The sequence below is a fragment of the Schistocerca americana genome, chromosome 1 (genome assembly GCF_021461395.2).
Source record: "Schistocerca americana isolate TAMUIC-IGC-003095 chromosome 1, iqSchAmer2.1, whole genome shotgun sequence".
In the NCBI taxonomy this organism is placed as follows: domain Eukaryota; kingdom Metazoa; phylum Arthropoda; class Insecta; order Orthoptera; family Acrididae; genus Schistocerca; species Schistocerca americana.
In genome coordinates this window covers 420,992,127-421,015,726 of record NC_060119.1, presented here as the reverse complement: position 1 = coordinate 421,015,726, position 23,600 = coordinate 420,992,127, and the positions used below count along the sequence as shown (strand labels likewise).

The window sequence follows — 23,600 nt, the reverse complement described above, 5'->3', positions numbered from 1 at the left end:
TTGAGTTGTTCCTTTAGAGACTATAACCCTGTTCGTTGTTCGTACTTTCCTGAGGCCCTCTAATGTATAAACTCATGAGTTCACCCCACACAGTTCACTCTACCACTGTAGCAGTCTCCATGTGTAGCAGACCCCTGATCTCCTAATTGGATCGCGATACCTCTCCACCCTATGATTCAAGAGTAGAAATGTGCAGCCTACACAGTTGCAAAACCATTTGGCTCTGTACTAAAGGCCTGCAGTCGGCCCTGTCATCTGTGCTGCAGATGATGAGTTCAGCCTTCATCTTGCAAGCAAAATTGCCTGTCTTGACTACTTCAGTTAGTCACTGGAAACCAGAGTTAATCACTTTTGGTCAGAAGTACTTACATTAACCACTACTTGCTTTTGGCTGCACCCTATGTGATCATGGCATTCAGTAGGAACCGTTCCACATCTGGGATGACTCTCCTCACTATTCTAATAGAGCAGAAGTTTGTCTCGTAACACACAATTTCAAGCCATTGACTAAATGTAAAGGAGACTCATCAAAACACAAATACTGGTTTACAATTTTCCTTATAATATCAGTAATATGATAATGTACTGAATAATTAATTAAGTGCTTAATTTTTCTTCAAAAGTAACAAACTTTTAAAAATTAGCAGTCCTGAGTACTTGTGCTCTCCTACTCAGATTTTCAGGTTGTCATTCATGAATTATTCTACTGAATAGTAACATTACTGCACTAGTTTCTTATGTAAGGTCCCCCCCCCAGTGTTTCTAAATTCTCTTCCCTTCACTTTATAATAAATTTTCATACCCATATAATGTGGAGTTTGAGCATAAAGTTTCAAACAGTGGGTGGGCAGCATAAAATTATTTTGATTTCTGGTGTTGTAATCATGTTGAAAAAGATTTGCTACAAATGAATCAGGGTTACTGTGTACAAAGATAATCAGCTCGTAGATGTACAGTGAGGGACCACTTAATATACTTTGATTTTTTAGGAGAGGGCGACATGATTTTCTTTGCATAGTGCATATTTCTAATGGTTTCCTGAAGTTTTAATATTAGACACATATAGCTTGAGTTACCCCAAAATACAATTCCATACCTTGTTACTGACTCCAAGTAGCTGTGATATACTATTTTTCTTATGCCCACACTGGTAGCATTTTACAATATCCTAGGTATTTAATTTATTTGCAAGGTGCTGTATATGTGAGCCTGATGATACATTTTTATCCAGTTGCATTCCTAGGAATTTCACACATGCACTTCCTTCAAATCCTAGTTTCTGCATCTGACCTGAATATCATTTAATTTTAGTTGTTTTGTTTTAAACAGCATTAACTGAGTGTTTCCCATGCTTGATTTTAACCAGTTTAAAACAAACCAGGTATCTAATTTTTCTAAAGTATTTGATACAGTTTGGGGAATTTGGTCAGTACTGTTACTTTCGGTAATTACACATGCTATCTGCAAATAAAACTGAGTGACACTCAATATTAAGTGCTAGATCATTTATGTAAAACAGAAACGGAATGGGACCTAAGACAGAACCTTGGGGTACTCCATGTGAAATGGTATTCCATTTTGAAGTGTAAGTTCCTCTCTCTGATGAATAAACCACTCTTTGTCTTCAGTTGGTTAGATAGAACTTAAAGTATTCTATTCAAACAGTGTACACTTTATTTGTTCCTGTCCTGCAGTCACATCCCTTTGTGGACTCCATCACATGTCTGCCAATAATCCAACATTCAATGAATGTCCAGACCTTGCAGGCCGAAGTTTCATCTGAACCAGGACACCAAAGCCAGCAACATCTGGAACTGTGAGTGAAGGATCTCCAACTCAGCTCGCATCTGAAAAAGTAACCACACTAAAGATGATGTAAAACTACACTACGCAAACACAGGAAATTAAACTACAGAAGCACAGGGACTAAGCTAAAAAAGTAACTTGCTCCTGCTTCACACAACATAATGAACAAACATAGTAAAAGTATCTCCGTTCCATATGGCGTCTCAAATGTTTATAGTCCAAGTTATGAAAATGGTAGTGGATTCTAAAATGAGAACTTTGAAATTAGGTGTTGTTGTTGTTGTCATCAGTCCTGAGACTGGTTTGATGCAGCTCTCCATGCTACTCTATCCTGTGCAAGCTTTTTCATCTCCCAGTACCTACTGCAACCTATATCCTTCTGAATCTTCTTAGTGTATTCATCTCTTGGTCTCCCTCTACGATGTTTACCCTCCACACTGCCCTCCAATACTAAATTTTTGATCCCTTGATGCCTCAGAATATGTCCTACCAACCGATCCCTTCTTCTAGTCAAGTTCTGCCACAAACTCCTCTACTCCCCTATTCTATTCAATACATCTTCATTGGTTATGTGATCTACCCATCTAATCTTCAGAATTCCTCTGTAGCACCACATTTCGAAAACTTCTATTCTCTTCTTGTCCAAACTATTTTTCATCCATGTTTCACTTCCATACATGGCTACTTTCCATACAAATACTTTCAGAAACGACTTCCTGACACTTAAATCTATACTCGATGTTAGCAAATTTCTCCTCTTCAGGAAAGCTTTCCTTGCCATTGCCAGCCTAAATTTTATATCCTCTCTACTTCAAGCATGATCTGCTATTTTGCTCCCAAAATAGCAAAACTCATCTACTACTTTAAGTGTCTCATTTCCTAACCTGAGTCCCTCAGCATCACCCGACTTAATTGGACTACATTCCATTATCGTCATTTTGCTTTTGTTGATGTTCATCTTAATCCTCCTTTCAAGACACTGTCCATTCCGTTCAACTGCTCTTCCAAGTCCTTTGCTGTCTCTGACAGAATTACGATGTCATTGGCGAACCTCAAAGTTTTTATTTCTTCTCCATGGATTTTAATTACTACTTCAAATTTTTCTTTGGTTTCCTTCACTGCTTGCTCAATATACAGATTAAATAACATCAGGGATAGGCCACATCCCTGTCACTCTCCCTTCCCAACCACTGCTTTCCTTTCATGCCCCTAGACTCTTATAACAGCACAAATTGTAAATAGCCTTTCGCTCCCTGTATTTTACCCTTGCCACTTTCAGAATTTGGAAGAGAGTGTTCCAGTCAACATTGTCAAAAGCTTTCTCTAAGTCTACAAATGCTAGAAATGCAGGTTTGCCTTTCCTTAATCCATCTTCTAAAATAAGTCGTATGAACAGTATTGGCTCACGTGTTCCAACATTTCTGTGGAATCCAAACTGATCTTCCCCGAGGTCAGCTTCTACCAGTTTTTCCACTCGGCTGTAAAGAATTCACATTAGTATTTTGCATCCGTGACTTATTAAACTGATAGTTCAGTAATTGTCACATCTGTCAACACCTGCTTTCTTTGGGATTGAAATTGTGCTCTGTCAGACTCTTCATGCAGTATCATATCTCCCATTTCACCTTCACCTACATCCTCTCCCATTTTGCATAATATTGTCCTCAAGTATACTGCCGTTGTATAGACCATCTATATACTCCTTCCATCTTTCTGCATTCCCTTCTTTGCTTAGAACTGGGTTTCCATCTGAGCTCTTGATATTCATACAAGTGGTTCTCTTTTCTCCAAAGGCCACTTCAGTTTTCTTGTAGGCAGTATCTATCTTAACCCTAGTGATATATGCCTCTACATCCTTACATTTATCCCCTAGCCATCCCTGCTTAGCCATTATGCACTTTCTGTCGATCTCATTTTTGAGACGTTTGTATTCCTTTTTGCCTGCTTCATTTACTGCATTTTTATATTTTATCCTTTCATCAATTAAATTCAATATAACTTCTGTTACCCAAGGATTTCTACTAACCCTCGTCCTTTTACGTAGTTGATTCTCTGCTTCCTTCACTATTTCTTCTTCTACTGTATTTCTTTCCTCTGTTCTTGTCAATTGTTCCCTAAAACTCTCTCTGAAACTCTCTGCAACCTCTGGTTCTTTCACTTTATCCAGGTCCCTTCTCCTTAAATTTCTACCTTTTTGCAGTTTCGTCAGTTTTAACTCTGCAGTTCATAACCAATAAATTGTGGCCAGTCCACATCTGCACCTGGAAATGTGTTACAAATTAAAACCTGGTTCCCAAATCTCTGTCTTAGCATTATACAGGGTGTTACAAAAAGGTACGGCCAAACTTTCAGGAAACATTCCTCACACACAAATAACGAAAAGATGTTATGTGGACATGTGTATGGAAACGCTTAATTTCCATGTTAGAGCTCATTTTAGTTTCGTCAGTATGTACTGTACTTCCTCGATTCACCGCCATGATTTCATACGGGATACTCTACCTGTGCTGCTAGAACATGTGCCTTTACAAGTACGACACAACATGTGGTTCATGCACGATGGAGCGCCTGCGCATTTCAGTCGAAGTGTTCGGACGCTTCTCAACAACAGATTCGGTGACCGATGGATTGGTAGAGGCGGACCAATTCCATGGCCTCCACACTCTCCTAACCTCAACCCTATTGACTTTCATTTATGGGGGCATTTGAAAGCTCTTGTCTACGCAACCCAGGTACCAAATCTAGAGACTCTTCGTGCTCGTATTGTGGACGGCTGTGATACAATACGCCATTCTCCAGGGCTGCATCAGCGCATCAGGGATTCCTTGCAACGGAGGGTGGATGCATGTATCATTGCTAACGGAGGACATTTTGAACATTTCCTGTAACAAAGTGTTTGAAGTCACGCTGGTACGTTCTGTTGCTGTGTGTTTCCATTCAATGATTAATGTGATTTGAAGAGAAGTAATAAAATGAGCTCTAACATGGAAAGTAAGCGTTCCGGACACATGTCCACATAACATATTTTCTTTCTTTGTGTGTGAGGAATGTTTCCTGAAAGTTTGGTCGTACCTTTTTGTAACACCCTGTATAATCTGTCTGAAACCTTCCAGTGTCTCCAGGCCTCTTCCATGTATACAACCTTCTTTCATGATTTTTAAACCAAGTATTAGCTATGATTACATTGTGCTCTGTGCAGAATTCTACCAGACGGCTTCCTCTTTCATTTCTTACCCTCTGGTGGTTTCTGGTGATTAAGAGTGACAATGTGGTACTGGGTTGAAGACTCACAGTCCCCCTTGGCTATTGAACTTACTTGGAGTTCCTTTGCCGATCTCCTTTTCAGAATAGCCAGCTACAATGTCCTGCACAACTTCGTCTCTGAAGATAAGATGCTACTTTGGAGGAATTTTTTATACTTTTAAAATAACTCCATACACTCAAGAATACTTTGAACTCAATCTCACTGTATTTTCATCACACACAACAGTTTTCATACAACAAAAACATTTTTCGTAAGCTAGACACCTTCTGGTCCGTCACAAACTATCACATTCGTTTTTCCATAAATACAGTCAACAAATCTCTCCAAGTTTAAGAAGACAAGTGTCTGGACCTTACGAAAGTAAGAGAATGAATGAATAAGTAATTGTCTCTTCTGTTCTTTCAACAACATTCAAATGTTCACACAATAATGTTTGACGTTGCACGGATAACGGCCCGCGTCAATCATCCGTCCGATATATGTCCGTCCTGCACACACATAATTGTGGTGCAGTAGACACAATTCTACTTTACCACACTCCTCTCTAAAATAACGCATGTTTGAGACTGTGGAAACACGAGGGTCTCTAGAATTTACCCCGAAATTCTTGAGGCAGTACAACCCCCAGTCCATATTCACGTACTACTTTTCCTTCTCTTCCTTTTCCTACTGTAGAATTCCAGTCGCCCACGATTATTAAATTTTCATCTCTCTTAACTATCTGAATAATTTCTTTAATCGCATCATACATTTCTTCAGTCTGTTCTTCATCTGCGGAGCTAGTTGGCATATAAACTTGTACTACTGTGGTAGGCGTGGGCTTCGTGTCTGTCTTGGCCACAATAATGTGTTCACTATGCTGGGTGTATTTATAACACTGTATTCACCTAACAAGAAGTCTTGTTCCTCCTGCCACCGAACTTCACTAATTCCCACTATATGTAACTTTAACCTATTCATTTCCCTTTTTAAATTTTCTAACCTACCTGCCCGATTAAGGGATCTGACAGTCCACGCTCCGATCCATAGAACGCCAGTTTTCTTTCTCCTGATAACAATGTTCTCCTGATAACAATGTTCTCCTGGTAACAATGTTCTCCTGGTAACAATGTTCTCCTGGTAACATTGTTCTCCTGGTAACATTGTTCTCCTGGTAACATTGTTCTCCTGGTAACATTGTTCTCCTGGTAACATTGTTCTCCTGGTAACATTGTTCTCCTGGTAACATTGTTCTCCTGGTAACATTGTTCTCCTGGTAACATTGTTCTCCTCAGTAGTCCCCGCCCAGAGACCCAAATGGGAGACTATTTTACCTCTGGAATATTTTACCCAAGAGGACGCCATCATCATTTAACCATACAGTAAAGCTGCATGCCCTTGGGAAAAATTACGGCTGTAGTTTCCCCTTGCTTTCAGCCATTCACAGTACCAGCACAGCAAGGCCGTTTTGGTTAGTGTTACAAGGGCAGATCAGTCTATCACACAGACTATTGCACCTCAGCTACTGAAAAGGCTGCTGCCCGTCTTCAGGAACAACACGTTTGTCTGGCCTCTCAACAGATACCCCTCCGTTGTGGTTGCACCTACAGTACGACTATGTGTATCGCTGACACACGCAAGCCTCCGCACCAACAACAGCAAGGTCCATGGTTCATGAAATGAGGTACGAATGGTCAAAACAAATATTTAGAGTTTTTAGACGTAAATAAGTAACATATTGCAACAACAAGAAACAGGAACTATTCAGAGCGATGACTGGCAGTTGCAATGCATATTTTACGACATAATCCATTGACAGAACTGAACTCCGGACTGAAAATCATTTGGCCCATTGCTTGCAACCGTTGTTCGACTGAGGTGCAAGAATTGCTCCACCTGTACTCTTCATGCTGTATTCTTCAATGTGTGCATTTCATGAGCAAGTTGATGGGTGCATATTGATGAATGTCCTCCCACACAATCCAGCACCGCTCCTCAACTTCTGCTGTGTGAAAATTCTTTGTTGAGGATCTTATATCACTTATGATTCTGTATTGTCTTTCAATAATAAAGCTAGAATGTTGTTGTCACAGACTATTGCTTGTTGTGAAATGGAAGCAATTTACAAACATATACCTCACACGCAGTGCTTCTTTGAGATGTGGTATATTCATTTACAACCATTGCTTACATGTCTCAAAACACTTAGCCTCGGTTTCACTACTATCTGTATGATTCCAACACTGTGAATTTGGGCCTCCATGTATCCAAGGTAGAAGTTGCAGGCTTTGCTAAAGAAACTGAAATCTACCAAATGGATTTGAAATGACACCCTTCTTATTAACTGTGCAGCTTTTTCAAATTTATTGAAGATAACAAATTTGTATCCTATGAGGACATGATGAAAAGTAAAGTCTCCAGATTTTAAAGTGAAAACTCTTACAGCTTCTTAAATAAAACATATGTTGTTAACAGTCTATATTTTTATTCATGTCTACATATTTATTTCTCAGTGTAGACACCCTGGTGCTGAACACATTTCTCCCATGAGAGATCTGTGTGTTGATATACTGTTGCTGTAGAATGTTTGATTTTGTTGACAGAGCCACAGCCTCACCTCTTCTTGCACCGCTTCATCACGAACAAAGTGAGGTCCTTAAACGTGTTCCTTAATTTTTGGAAATGGATGGAAAGTGGATGAAGCCAAGTATGGAGTACGGAGGAAGCTACAATTTGGAGCCATCTAGTGGCTGAGGGTCTGAACTTGAGTCAGTGAAGCAGAAAAGTCTACTGAGTAATGTGCATGATGTGCATTATGTCATGCAGTCTTCAGAACTGAGTAAAAAAAAATGGAGGCATTACTTTTCAGCTTGCTCTCATAATTAAGATTATTCAGGTTGTGACACTTCATTCCAGTAAAGATCTTCTTCATAGTGGCAACCACAACTAACAAAATTTTGAAAATTCCTACAGTTTGTGTATTATTGCAGAATTACCTACTCATTATCATCATAGTTCACCTGCTCAGGTTACCATCCAATTTTGAGTTTGGTGTTCCAAAATTTCCGGAAATTTTTTAAGATGAAAAGTTACGTAATGTTCTACAGTGAGTATGATTTTCAGGTGATTGTTACTGTCATCCAAATAGAAAACTGAGCCCAGATAACCAAACTGTTCATTCAGTTACCAATTGCCAATCTAGAAATGAAAGTAGACTGTGTATTCCCAGCTATATATTTTAACCCACTCACCAGAGAGGACTGAGAACTCCTAGTACAGATAAAGTGAAGAACAAGAAACTGGAATCATTGCCATTAGATCAAAAACGTGTGAATAGATCCTAGCAAACCAAAACCTGTTTACTGTGTTCTACGACATGAGAGCAGCCTGCTTCTTTTTGACTGATAAAATTATTGTTAAAATTGCAGTCGAAATATCAGAGTGTTGGGTAAATGGGCAATCTAGTAGAATTTTGGGTCGATAACATTTTTAAGATGTGGTTACACATCATTCCATTTATCACCCTTTGGTTGGCTGTAGAATTGTTAGATCTGACTGACTTTCCAAGCAGTTGATGAGAATTTCAAAATACAGCAACATTGGCAAACAAAATTAATAAAATAGGAAAGTTAAGTAATCAAAGACTGCAAGTATTTATAATTGAAATTGAATAATGTTTACTTTATTCAGTAAAAGTGAATTCATTAGTGAATGGTGGCCTCGCAATAAAAGGAATAAATTAAAAACTGTGTGAACAAGAACATTTCATGGACAACATTCATTTGAGTGCAATGAAGCTAGCAGAACAGCAGAGCCGAACAAAGCGAACTCCCATACCAGGCAAAAATCACACAAATGCTTTCATTTTCAAAGTTGAAAAGTGCCTTAATTTTATAAAAATTGGACATTAAAGCTTTTAATTGTGTAATCATTGCAAAACAATAACAAAACAGTGCATAGTTTCTCATTAGCACTACTAGTTCTATTAAACAGGTTGCTTCACATTCAGCATGGCTGATTTGCTGCACAAAACCTCTCCCTCCAGTGCTGCCTGTCCCAAACTCACTGCTGACAGACTGTGACCAGGACTGTAGAACAGAAGACCCAGTGCCATGGGCTCATCTCCCTTATATAGTGTTGCTGACATAAACATGCATATTTTGTCACCTTTTGTGAGTTCTTAACACCGCAGATGCTATGCAGTTAATTTGTTAATACAAACAAAGCACTCAAGAAATGTATTACGCACTAAAAAAAATGCATATACCAAGCTCACAAAGACACAAGCAAAGACGAGCAAATGAAGAAAAGTCGAAGCAAGTTAAATCAGAGTACCATACAGCTAATCGACCACAGGTTGATAATGTTAAACATTAGAGATATTTCAGGCAGGAATAAAGAAGAACACTCAAATCTAGACAAAATAATGGAAAGGGAAATGTGGAAAGATATCCGTGAACACCGATCAGCAACGACGAGACAAATACTAGAAACAAACATATTAGAAAAGTGAGGATAAGCACCCAGGGTGGGAAACAATGGATACTAGGAACGAAGAATCAGGCGGAAGAACATCTAAACACAAGAGAGGATATAATCAAATCAGCAACTGAATTCTACAAAGCAATATACATAAGTTCTCTACCAAACAAAGCCACAGACTGCGACCCTGTCAATCCAGACCCAAACACCACTGAAATCATACCTGATATAATACACAGTGAGGTTAGAACAACCATCACTGAATTGAAAAATGGAAAGTCAACTGGAGATGACAACATATACAATGAGCTCTTAAAAGAAGCCCAATATCTCCTAACACCAATAATTGCAGAAATGTTCAACAAAATCATACAAACCAAAGACATTCCTGACCAGTGGAAAACAAGTACGATTGTACTGTTGCACAAAAAAGATACGAAAGATGACATGAACAATTATAGACCCATAAGCCTGATGTCTAACCCATATAAACTGTTCATGAAAATCTAATAAGGCGATTAACAAACACACTAGACGAGAACCAACACTTAGAACAAGCAGGTTTCCGCAAAGGATTTAGCACAGTGGATCATATTCAAACGATTAATCAGAAAGTAGAAAAATTGGGAGATTGCCACCTCAAAATATACCTTGCTTTTGTTGATTACAGCAAAGCATTTGATACCATCAAACACCCAAACATACTTCAAGCATTAAGAAATCAAGGAGTAGGAGCAAAATACATGCAATTACTAAGAAACATTCAAAACAACAGCTTCGTTTGAGTTAAAACCGAAAAAACAGGCCAACCTTTTCACATGAAAGAGGAGTTAGACAAGAGGATCCCATCTCCCCAAAACTATTTACCTGCCTACTGGAGGATATATTCAAGAGACTAAAATGGAATAAGAAAGATGGAATATGTCTCAATGGCAAGAGACTAATAAATTTGAGGTTCGCTGACGACATATTCCTATTCCCCAAAACTGCAAGGGAACTGCAATCAATGCACCAGGAGCTTTACACACAAAGCAAGATGGCAGGAGTCACAATGAACAAATCTAAAATGCAAGTAATGACAAGTGGATTAGAAGCCCCAATATATCTTGAAGGAATGGAACTAATGTATGCATCACAATACATATACCTAGGCCAAATAATTTCCTTTAACAGCAAAATGGAAAAAGAAATAAAACAAAGAGTTTCCCTAGCTTGGAAAGCCTTTCGGCCTTAAAGTTTATATGGCTAGACAGAACCCTGAATAGGAGCCTCAAAATGGAGGCACTTGAAAGCTGCATTTTTTCAGTGTTATTATATGGATGTCAGACTTGGGTTCTCAAAGCCAAAGAGAGAAACACTCCACAGGTATGCCAAAGGAAAATGCAGAGGAAGATCCTTAGCATCTCTGTGAAAGACAGAATATCCAACATCTTGATACCCAAGATGTCACTAACAATAGACAAAGCACAACAGGCTATGAAGACCAAATGGAAATTGGTTGGCCACATGGCGAGACTGCAAGACGACACATGGACTGGAGGAGCTAGCACATGGGACCCCTACATCGGCAAGAGACTCCCAGGAAGACCAAGATGCAAATGGGTGGACTTACTCAGAAAACAAGCAGGAAGACAGTAGACCAGCGTAGCCAGAAACAGAAAGGAGTGAAAAGTACTAGAACTACAACTAAGTGATAGAGTGTAATTCAATATGTAGTATGCATTAAGTGCTGTACCCTCTTACGCGGACTAGCTCACCATGTGAGTCTTTAAAAGCAGCTACCACTACTTGTAAGAGGTCTTTGCCCTCTATAGGACAACATGGACTATTTTCATTCATTCATTCATTCATTCATTTCTTTGGTTTAAATGACGTGTTTTAATATCGCTGTAACTTGTATAGTTTTTGATATATGAAGAAGTTTTTAAGTGATGATGGACTAGTCTCAATGGCACACTCAGTTTGGTAGCTTTGCAATAAATGTGGCTTTACTTGATCGTGTGATATTAAATATCCAAGACTTTTAAGTTGACGTTCTCACCCCTTCCGTTGCACCCCTTCCGTTGCACCCCTTCCGTTGCACCCCTTCCGTTGCACCCCTTCCGTTGCACCCCTTCCGTTCGTTCCCTGCATCTATATGTGACGTATTTGGCTAACAGAGAAATCCATCGCATGTTCCGTACCTCTCGCACCTTGCTCTTTACCTGGAAGCCAGTAGCTGCGATTTTAAAAATTAGCACTCCTGTGTATGTCCTCAGCATCCTTCACCTTATAAACAGGTATTTTTCAAGCCCTGTTGCTTTCTGTTTACCACCTCATAAGCATCCTGATAGTCAAATCCCGGACCTCTAAGGATAATGACACTCTTTCTTTCTTAGTTTCTTGTGTATTCAGAAAATATATTTAAGCCCCCACAGTGTTGCTGTCCATCCATCCCTCATCTATATAGTCTACAGCCCTTCAGAAAAAGGCTCAATAAGAATTTTAAACAACTTGGTATGGTGACTACTTATTTATCTGGATTAATCTAGCATAAAAATGGATGCTGTGATGTGTGTTAACTGAAAAACTTTTGGTCATTTAAGAGGACAGACTTCTTTGATAATGCAATGACTGTCTGTATGCACCAAGGAACAGCTGAAAGCTGGTGCAAAAAACTGACTCAGTTCACATGCAGAAAATCACGTGCAGGGCTAAAGGCCAGGAAAGCTAAGAAGCGATAAGTACATGAATTTCTTAACTGTTCTGATTAATCTCTATCGTGAATAATTTGTATGAGATAACTAGCAGAAGAGAAGTATAACCCCTAATGGGTGTATTAATAAACCACCTTCATTTCAGCACCAGAGAGTGTGCCCTATAAAGTGGCTGACTGTCATTAGAATTTTAAGCCGATCAAAGTCCCTGTGTAGTTTGTGTCAGGCAATTAGTTGTTTCGTTTTTCCTCAAGTAAGGAACATAAAACCTTCCATTCACAGTGTGGGAACTCTAATCTGTCTCTGTTCAGTGCTTAGCCTAGACTAGATATCATTGAGTATGGCGTGTCTCTACATATGAACTCTAAATTAAAAGAAATTCCCTTCCAGCGTTCAGTTGAAATAGGATTGATGATCAGTCCTCCATTTCATAGAGGGAAGCAATTTTTAGCACTTCTGAAAGCAAGTAAGGGTGGTATGCTCAAATAATACCATTACTCTCATTTATAGTGTGAGAAAGAACCTAGAATGACTATTAGAAAAGGCTTTTTACATTGCTAGCAATGCAAGTCTAGGAGGTGCTGTTCACTGCTTGATAACCTGACTTAACCATGGTGGAAGTAGCAATACAAGAAGTGTTCTTGCATAAGAATATCGTTGTCAGTGTATTTTTAGGAATTCTGATGCTGGAGGGTCAACATTATACAGCCATTTCATGACAGTGCTTAACTTTTCTGAAACAATCCTCATCAATAAAATAGTATCTTTGTAACTTATTTGGTAAAATTCTATTACATGAAATCTTACAAAAGTGTAAAGCACATAAATTAGAGTATAGAGTATCCCTCTCCCCAACATTGGGGACTGTAGAGGGTCTTAAAATAAGCTTGTTATTTATGGAAAATTTCGCAGCTCTCATTTCTTTATCCAAATCTTAATACACCAATCTGCCACTTTCAGATGATGGTTTCAACTTTGGCTCCTGCAAATTTCCTTGTTACATGTGTTATCACCTTAAGTGTTGTGAAAGCAGCTATGGTAGCAAAGAGAGTTCCATTCAAAAGATGATTTAATTTTGAGAGCATGGTGGACTATTTTTGTAGAAGACCTGTGTAGGGAAATGAAAGATATGGAACCTGTCCCATGTAAATATGATCAGTCTGTCGACTAGTGAAAACTATATCATGGAAACATATCCCTAGGGGCAGTAGAACTACATTTGGGATGATTTTAATTAAACTTGCACAACTTGAGGGGGGGCACAAAAAGCAAGTGATTGTAGGACAATGAAACTTTCTTGAATCATTTGTAAGTGCATGGGGAACAGAATAGACCATTGAGAGATAAACATTTTAATTTCCACATGAGAGGTTAGCATTTGTTAATTACATACCATTTTTAGATTCCAGGTTAAAAAAATTATTCATTGTGGAGACCACTTGCATCCATAACAGCATGGAACTGCACTAGTGATTGTAGGACAGTTGTTCGTAGCTTTTTTTGAATGGTGGCCTATGGAATGTTCAGATGTCATGACACAGCTCATGCACTTCTTGAAGATCATTTGTCATGTCCAGCTTTCTCAGCTAGGGAAAAATAACTTCAATAATTTATGATGCAGTCGACTATTAGCTTCTCCCAAGAACGATTCCCAAATTGCCAGTTAATTCATCCTACCCTCAGTTTTGGGCGACAATGCCTCCACAGCAGCTTTAGTTTTACATTTTATCTGTGAGAGTGGGTTTTATACTTCAATGTGGGGGGGAGAGCCAATGGAGAATCAAGAAGGATGGTCTTCCTCAAGGCACCGTGCTGTCGTCGCTGCTGTAAAATTTCTGCTCCGGTGCCAACCTGTCAGAACAGACATAAGAGCTTTCATTTATGCTAATGACACAGCAGTTGCAGCCCAACGAAGAACTCTTGAGGAGGTAGAAATGAAACTGACTACAGTCATTGAAGATCTGGGAGAATACTATCACAATAAGCACCTAAAGTCTAACCCATTCAAAACGAACGTACGCGCGTGTGTGTGTGTGTGTGTGTGTGTGTGTGTGTGTGTGTGTGTGTGTGTGTGTGTGAGAGAGAGAGAGAGAGAGAGAGAGAGAGAGAGAGAGAGAGAGGGGGGGGGGGGTGACTTGAGAAATAGACAAACTAGGGAGAAACTGTTAATAGCTTGGTGGGGAAAGCATGTACAACGCTGGGACACTCCTACATACCTCCAAGTAAAGCTTGACCACACACTTACTTTCAAAGATCATTGCGAGAATGTGAAGCTCAGTGTGCAGCTGAAATAATAATAATAATAATAATAATAATAATAATAATAATATGTGCAAGCTCACAGACGGCACGCTGGTGGCTCCATCAAACATTCTACATACATCTGCTATAGCTGTGAGATTGGTATCAAATGAAAACCGGAAGTATATTTTTAAATTTGTATTTAACAAAAGTGCGACACAAGTCTTTCGTTTCTTGACACAGTCTCCCTTTCTTTCAACACACGTCCTCCAGCACATAGGATGTGCATGGATTCCACTTGCGGGGGGTTACTTTATTCACATGCAGTGCCATTTGCACGCCCTATGTTGCACCTCTTCATTGGAATAAAATTTCTTTCCTCCCATAGCCCCTTTGAGTTGTCCAGACATGTGATAATCATTCAGTGTGAGGGCTGGTGAATACAGCAGGTGTGTCAGAGTCTTTCCCACCCCCCATATGTTGAATCCATATCGTGAAACTTATGTGATGGTTTTGTGTGTGTTTTGTCAATCATGCTTTAGCCAATAAGAGGCTTCATCACACACACACACATTGCCTATCTGTACACTACTGACCATGGACACAGCTATTGTCTTAGAAGAGAACATTTCTAAGTGTTGATAAATGATCTTGATAAATCTGTGTGTGTGTGTGTGTGTGTGTGTGTGTGTGTTTGAAAGATAATTTGTCATATTAGATTTGGAAGGAATATCTTTAAAACATAGCTATATAAAAAATTCTTCTCATATAAAAGTTGATTTGTAATTAACGTTCCTGAAAACTGTATAATCAAATTTTGTAATAATTTGAAATTTTGTGAAATACCCCCTCACCCTGAAGTAAGTTTGAAAAATGAAAACTTTTGTTAAAACACAAATTAAAGAAGCTAGAAAGCTACATACATCCACTTGTAATAAAGCTGGTTTCAAAAATACAATTTTTGGAAAGTAAGCTGTACACAAAGTCCTGTCAGAGCATTTTCAAATACCTAATTAAAATATCAAGCAATGGAAAATCCAGGGTGGAATGTAACAATTTTGATGTTGAAACAACTTTGAGAGATTTTTAGATCTAGTTCTGTTGAGTTGTGATGGTGTCAATCTCCAGTTGAGAAACAGTTTAATCACAAGCTGCAGTGACTAGCACATGATCAATTCTTATCGCCAAGGTTTACAAATGTACTGAAATATGCCTCATACAAATTAGAGTATTTATAGGGTCACCCGTCACAATTTGAAATACTGCTGAATTTTGTTTTATATTGTGTTCCTCTGTCCTGTATATTATGAGATGAAATTTTGTTTATTTTATGTGCAGGACATAAGAAAATGTCATGTTTTAAGCACTTATTTACAGATTATCATTACTATAATCATTTTGTATCATGATAATGAGTTAGTTATTATTTTCAGTTAACAAAATACACATATTTGAAATGGTAAACTGAAAAAGTAAATTAATTAATTAAAATTAATGTAACATGTCAATTTAAAACATAAAACAAATCAATCGTGAGACTAATAATGAATGTTTGGATATTTTAATCAGTAATATTGTGATAGGGAAAGTTTCTGCTGGCCATATAGTGGAGATGCTGAGTTGCAGATAGGCACAACAAAAAGACTATCACAAATGTAGCTTTTGGTCAGTAAGGCCATCATCAAAATTAGATGACACAAACACACACACACACACACACACACACACACACACATTCATGCAAATGCAACTCTCTCTCTCTCTCTCTCTCTCTCTCTCTCTCTCTCTCTCTCACACACACACACACACACACACACACACACACACACACACACACCCCTGCAGTTTCAGGCAACGGAGGCCACACTGCGAGCAGCAGCACCAGTGCATGATGGGAATAGTGACTGGGTGGGGGTAAGGAGGCAGCTATGATGGGGAGAGGGAGGGGGAGGGATAGTATGGTAGGGCTAGCGGACAGTGACGTTCTGTTGGGGAGCACGCAGGGATGAGTGGAAAGAGGGCAGGGCAGCTATGTGCAGTCAGGAGGTTAGACGGGGAGGGGGAGGGGAGGGGAGAGGAGGGGAGGGGAGGGGATAGTGGAAGAGGAGAGAAGTAAAAAGACTGGTTGCGATGGAGGAATGAGGGCTGTGTTTTACTGGAATGGGAACAGAGAAAGGGCCGTATGAGAGAGGACAATGACTAACAAAGGTTGAGGTCAGGAGGGTTATGGAAACAGGATTTATTGGAGTGATAGCTCCCACGTGTGCATTTCAGAAAAGCTGGTGTTGGTAGGGAAGGATCCAGACGGCACAGACAGTGAAGCAATCATTGAAATAAAGGACATCGTGTTGGGCAGTGTGCTCTGCAACTGGGTGGTCCACTTGTTTCTTGGCCAGTTTGTCGGGGGCCATTCACGTGGACATACCGCTTTTAGTTGTCGTGCCCACACAGAATGCAGCACAGTGGTTGCACATTAGCTTTTAGAACACATGAATGGTTTCAGAGGTAGCCCTGCCTCTGATGGGATAGGTGATGTTTGTGGCTGGAGTAGGTGGTGGCGGGAGGTTGTATAGGATGGATCTTAAATCTAGGTATATTACAGAGGTAGAAGCCATGAGGTAAAAGGGCTGGGAAGAGGGGTTGCATAGGGATGGCTGAGTATATTGTGTAGGTTTGGTGGATGGTGGAATACCACTGTGGGAGGGGTGGGAAGGATAGTGGGCAAGACATTTCTCATTTCAGGGCATGATGAGAGGTAGTCAAAACCCTGGCGGAGAATGTAATTCAGTTGCTCCAGTCCTGGGTAGTACTGAGTTCCAAGGGGAATGCTGCTCTGTGGCTGGACGGTGGGACTTTCTGATGTGGTGGTAGGAGATTGGAAAGACGAGGCAGGGGAAATTTGTTTTTATGCAAGGTTGGGAGGATAATTACGGTTTGTGGAGGCTTCAGTGAGACTCTTGGTATATTTCGAGAGGGGCCGCTCGTCAACGCAGATGCAATGACAATGTGTGGCTAGGCTGTATGGCATGGAATGGGTGGCAGCTGTCAAAGTAGGTATTGCTGGTGGTTTGTAGGTTTGATATGGACGGAGATACCTATGTAGCCATATTTGAGGTGGAGGTCAACATCTAGGAAGGTGGCTTGTTTGGTTGAGTAGGACCAGATCAAGGAAATCGGAGAGAAGTTGTTGAGGTTCTACAGAAATGTGAATGGGATGTCCTCACCCTCAATCCAGATCACAAATATGTCACCAACAAACCTGAACCAGATGAGGGGTTTAAGATTCTGGGTGTTTAGGAAGGATTCCTGTAGCATGGTGCAGGTGCCCGTAGCCGTACCCCGAATTTGTTTGTAGGTAATACCTTCAATCCACAATTACTACTCCTTTGAAGGCATTACTTACAAACAAATACAGCTTTCTTTTTTTTTTTTTTTTGTTTTTCTTTTGGGGGGGTGGGGGGGGGGGGGGTGTCAGGTAAGGGTACATAAATTCTCAGATCAATCGACGGTGGAGCTCCAAAAATCCTGATGAATTACATCAACAACCTCTGCATCCTGTGAAAACAGGAGTGTGGTGTGCAATTAGTGCAAGACGAATTATTGGACCAATATTTTTACACGAAGCAATCCGTTCTGACAGGTATGTGAACAATATATGGCAAGCTTTTTTCTCCCCTACCCACACCATCCCAAGAACCAACACCTAACAAAAAGATGTATGGTTATTTAATGCAGGAGAATGGAAGACCATGCATTTCCAGTGCTTCTATGACAGCAATACAAAGTGTGTTTGATGATAGGATAGTTGACTGGCCTCCTCGTTCTCCAAATCTAAATCCATGTGGTTTTTATCTTTGGGGAATGTTAAAAGACAAGGTGTATGCAACAAGTCTCCACACGCTCAAAGAGTTGGAAGATGGGGTTCGACTAGTCATTTCCCAGCTTTCAACAGCCAGAATTCTTAGTGAGTTTGCTAATGTGTTTAGGAGAAGTCAGGCTGTTCTTACCACAGATATACATCATTTTCAGCACCTCTTGTAAATAAATATAAGCTTAGGTTAATCAAATGACAACATTGTTTATTCTTAACTCGGGGGAAGTGTGTGCGCAGCCAACTACCAGCAGCTTAGTGTCTCAGAGTCAGGCGGGGGGTGGGGGGGGGGGGTGATGATGGTGGTGGTGGTGGTGGTTGCGGCTGTGGCAGCAGCTGGTGGCCATGCCACACGACCTGCGGACACCTCCTGGGCATCTTTCATGAGGCATCCTCTATTTTACAAAGAAGAAATGATTCTTGTATTTTCTCTTGGCTTATCTTTTAGGTGGAATAGGCTACATCATCTCCAGTAGAAAATTTGTTGCTTTGGATTGTTATGAGGGATCATTGCGAAGATTTGTCAATACAGTCCCGTTTTCAGTACAAAAAAACAACAAATGAAGTAATCCGGCAGACCTCAAGACATGGTATTAATTTCTTAGTGTTATCAGTTCTGTCATGATTCCCATATTCCACAAGCGCAGTAACTGATCCTTAATTTTTCTGCCTTGGAAAAAAACTGTTTTTGTAAAACATAACTATGAATCTGTTGATATAATTTTCACTGTCACAAAAAGAGATTACATTAAGATTACACTTTTCCTGCTATTACTATTAAAGACTTCTGTAAAACTGTAACTTTGTAATTTCTTTTGCAGGAACCACATGAAAATGGTCCCTTGTTTGTTGAAATGCATTTCTACATGAAAGTGGCTAAGCCCAAAGACAGTAAGTTGAATTATTCAGCACAAGTAAACAGTGTTTCATTTTGTTGTGGGATCTCTCAACAATTTGTGCCTGTTAACTGCTATTGGTATTTTCCTTTTTAACACAGTTTATCAGCTCTTTTTTTAAATACTTGATTAATTTTGTGATCAATCAATCTGTTTGTGTAAGTAAATAGTTGCACTATTATGATCAATGGATCAGTTTTTCTTGTTTATTTTTATTTGAAATTTCATACAGTTGAATCATTCCCGAGAAAATAGCTGCTGCATAAATTTTTAACTTACCTTATTAACACGAATGAAAGTAGTTTGACCATGCTCATTCCTGAGGAATGGATTGTAATGGTATGTTTAATTGAAGGAGACTTCAAAAAACAAGTTACAAATTATTATGGCATGCCAAATAACTTTGGTTGAATGCTACAGTATGCTTCTAAGTGACTCTGATACACAACACTATTTTTCAAGTCACCAAGTCTCTGTAAACAACGATTAGAATGTTCTACCAATCATTCAGTTCCTCAACAATAGAAATCTGCTGCTTGGTTACGGATACATTCAGGAAGTGCTGTATGAAGGTCCTCATCATTGGAAGATCTGTGATTGCTGGGAATTAGTTCCTCGATTTCCTGGACATTGTCAGTGGTCAGTGTTGATGGCCTTTCTCACCTGATCGCCATCATTTACATCTGTGCAGTCTTGGTCATTTCACTGCAGCTGGACACGACATAGCATTTGATCCATATACTGCTAGAATTTCATAGGGAATCTGTTTGCAACTTGGATGTTTCACCCACAATAACCACACTGTCCTGTTTACTTCAGTTTCAGAGTACATGTCCAGTTGTCACACCATTTTACTCACATATTGTGATGCACCTGTTAACTATACTTACAAAACTATGTCTGCAGGAAACCCAGAACATATGCCCCTCCTCTGACAATGTATCACTCAGATTATGTTATGGTATTAACGTGAAACAATGTGTGTAATTTACTTTTTAAAGGCCTCGTGTACTTAAAAGCAGTTAACTAATATTAAAATCAAAATAATTATCTATCTAAACCCCATATTTTATCTATTTATTTTGTTTGAACTTGTGCAAGTGTGCCACAGGTGCTTTCGATATTCTTGGACGCATCCTGGTACTCTAAACCTCTCTGCATCAGGGGGTAACCCCCTCATAAAATATATTCCACATCATAAGTGATGTTATCAGTATTCTGGAAGGTGCTGTTACATCTAACAAGATTGTGATTATGTAGGAGACTTTAATGCTAGTGTTTGGAATGATGAAAGAGGATATGAAGCATTCATAGTAAGCCATGGAGAAGATCACAGAAATGAGGAAGGTGAGTTATTACTAGATACATGTCTGAGAAATAAATGAATGATTCATAATGGATGGTATAAGAAAAGAGATTTTGGCCTGAAAAATCAACTACATATGATAGATTTACACTTGGAAATCATATAAACTTAATTTGTGTACAATATTAACCATAAACTATCATTATACTGCTTAATACTATGCATACTTATGCTATTTAAAATTAATAAACTAAATCAGAAAGAAAGAATTTTGGGGGGAAAAAAAGCTGCTGCCTTTTCCAGTGTAGCATAGATCCGATGTTTATCCACAGTTAGTAGCTTCAGGGTTGCTACAAGTTCTGGAAATCAGGGAATATCAGGAAATTTCAAACATGTGAGGGAAGTGTGAAAAGAACACTGGAAAAATTTCATTTTTGTCTCAATAGATGAAATGGTTTGTTTACTGAGATAGGCAGCCGGTGCTGCCACCATTTCTTGCCTGTAGTGTAGCAAGTGCCAGTGAGGGGCAGGGAGGTGTGAAGAGTGGTTTGTGTGGATCTGATTCTCATAGACCATAGACACAGACGTCGGACATGTGTGCATGAGTGACTGTTTAAATGCGTGTGCGCTCTCGTTTTCTGACAGGCTGTGGCTGAAAATTTAGTTGTGAGAGTGCGATTGTCTTTTCTGTGTGCCTGTCTGTCGCTCAGCGATCATCTTTATGGAGAGCTGCTACCTATCCTCATTGTTATTGATTCTCAGAGTATTCGCACAAGTTATCTGTTGCATGGATTGATCACCCCTGTCTCATTTCATCAACATGATGTCTATGAGTTGTGAATAGCTGGCCACACAAGTGGATTTCAATGACAGGCCAAAACCACAGCCCATTTCTGTGGGTGTGTCTAGCAGATCAGGCCCGCCAATCTAAAGCCCATCATTTCCCACTAATTTACAGGGCCTGCACATCGGATCTAGTCTCACTGATCTGCTCGCAACCATGTCTGTTTGTGTGTGACATAGTGCGGCGGATTTTTGTGGTTTATCCATGAACCCAGGACTGTGGTGCTCCTTGGCAGGCCACAGGCCATGGGCAATAAATTTCAGGAATTAAGACCTTCTGACAGCTAGTACATTGCACAGTGTGAGGTTTAATAGACATTTTATTTATTCGACTACATTTCGGCATTTAAAGTAGTTTATATGTTAAAAAGTATGGGCGAAAAGAAGAAGAAAATTTCAGCAGTCGCTGGTGATTTGTACGCTATGTACTTACATATTTCTCGAGAGAAAAATCACACAATACGTACAAAATATTAGACATAACACAGTAGGTAATAACTAACAATAGCAAACATAGTAGAACCAACAATTTATTGGTGGTCACCTATAGAGTTGGTTTACACAACTTATTCCTGCCTTACACACTTCTTTCAAGAGGCCTGCTTTTTTCTGAGGTTATTTCTGAAATCAGTGAAGGTATTTTAAATCTGTCTTAAGACTCCAAGGAAATGTGTGTTTTTATCAATAAATGTATTTTCTTTTATTGAAATAAAATAACATCAGTGTTCTTAATGAAACACACATACCATTTGTCTTGCTTTTTCTACCTAAAAACAGGTTGTTACAAAAGATATTGGTCTTAGTAATTTTTGCTCACATCAGGAAACGCCACGTGCCCTTTTTTTTTTTTAATAGATATTTCCTTGTTTGGCTCTATTGTTTTGTGCACTGTAGCTGCAAAGATGGATTTAAAATACATTTAGTTATAATAAAGCAGGTATGGACAATATTGTCCATAGCTGCTTTATAATAACTAACACTGTGGTGTGCAGTTGGAATACAGTCTAGAATTTTTTTCAACCATCTCTTTGTACACCTTACGTTTTACAACCTCTTTTGTGTAATCTTCAGGTGTCAATTCTCAGAAATAAGGTATTTCATGGTACAATTGTATGTTTTTCAATATCATCATTGGTCCAGCCCCTTCATTATGTTTGTAGCAACTAAAACTTGCTGTTTCTTGAAAACCACCCACTCAGAAATGGCAAATTTCGAATAACAGCTAAGTTTCTCTTCTTTCCTTGTTAAAATTTAGTTCCTTTGGCAAAATAAAGTGTAGTTTGCACAGTGTCACTTCGCTAACATCCTAATGCACTTGCAGTTGATAGAATCCTGGTCATAAGCTTATGAAAAATCACATTTTTGGTATAAAAACAAATGTGTAATTTCTTAACTTATCTTGGTGCAAAGCCACACTAAGTCTCATTTCAGCAGCTATCGAAGATTTTAAAAAATTGCATCATTCCATTACATAAGTCTACAGTTACTCATGTAATGCGGTAGATAAAAAAATTCCACATGCTTATGTAGAAAAATACTCAGATATTTCCATGCTATCATTTGCCGAAACCTCGTTTCAATAACTCATGACTGTTTGAGTCATGAGGGATGCTGTGAATTTTTCATTCTCGCATTCTGCAGGTACAGTCTCAATGTCTGGCCTCCACAAACACAGAGGCAGGTGTTGAAGGTATCAAAGAATCCGACAGAAACATCCATGACTCGTCAGGAAAATGGGGTTTTTTGTGCGACATCTCACTTTCAAAGGTGCACCAGCCTTTGATTGTTGCAGGAGTGTTGGCAACAAACAACTTTGCATCCTCTGTCATGTGGCAACTCCTGCAGTGCTCTAGTAGTACATCATGGTGAAACCAAGAAAGGTGGAATTCAGTGATGAATGGCTGAGTGACTGGAGGTTTGAGGTCATCAAGGCCTACAAGACATCAGAATTCCAGACATATTGCACAGTATGAATCAAGTCTTTTGCTCTCAGCAACCTTGGGGGAGATGGCCAAAATCATCCATGTGGAAGGAGCTAAGCACTCCGAGGCAGTCACATCAATCAAAAGACAGCGGACATTCACATTTTTGTCAGTGCTTGGTAAATGAAGTGCTACAACTGTTAAGTGATGCATAGACTCTTAAAGGCTGTACATCATCTCACTGACCTTAATGGGATTTTATCTTCAATGGCTGCATTATTTTTTTACCCTGA

General features: G+C 39.3%; 1 protein-coding gene across 1 annotated transcript in view; it reads left to right on the top strand.

The window, feature by feature from the left end:
• Positions 1 to 23,600, top strand: part of LOC124602442 (serine/threonine-protein kinase VRK1) — a 247,412-nt gene that overhangs the window by 108,444 nt on the left and 115,368 nt on the right. The window contains exon 4 of the mRNA XM_047136321.1: positions 19,162 to 19,231. Coding sequence (XP_046992277.1) covers positions 19,162 to 19,231 — 70 coding nt within the window. The remainder of the gene's footprint in view (positions 1 to 19,161; positions 19,232 to 23,600) is intronic.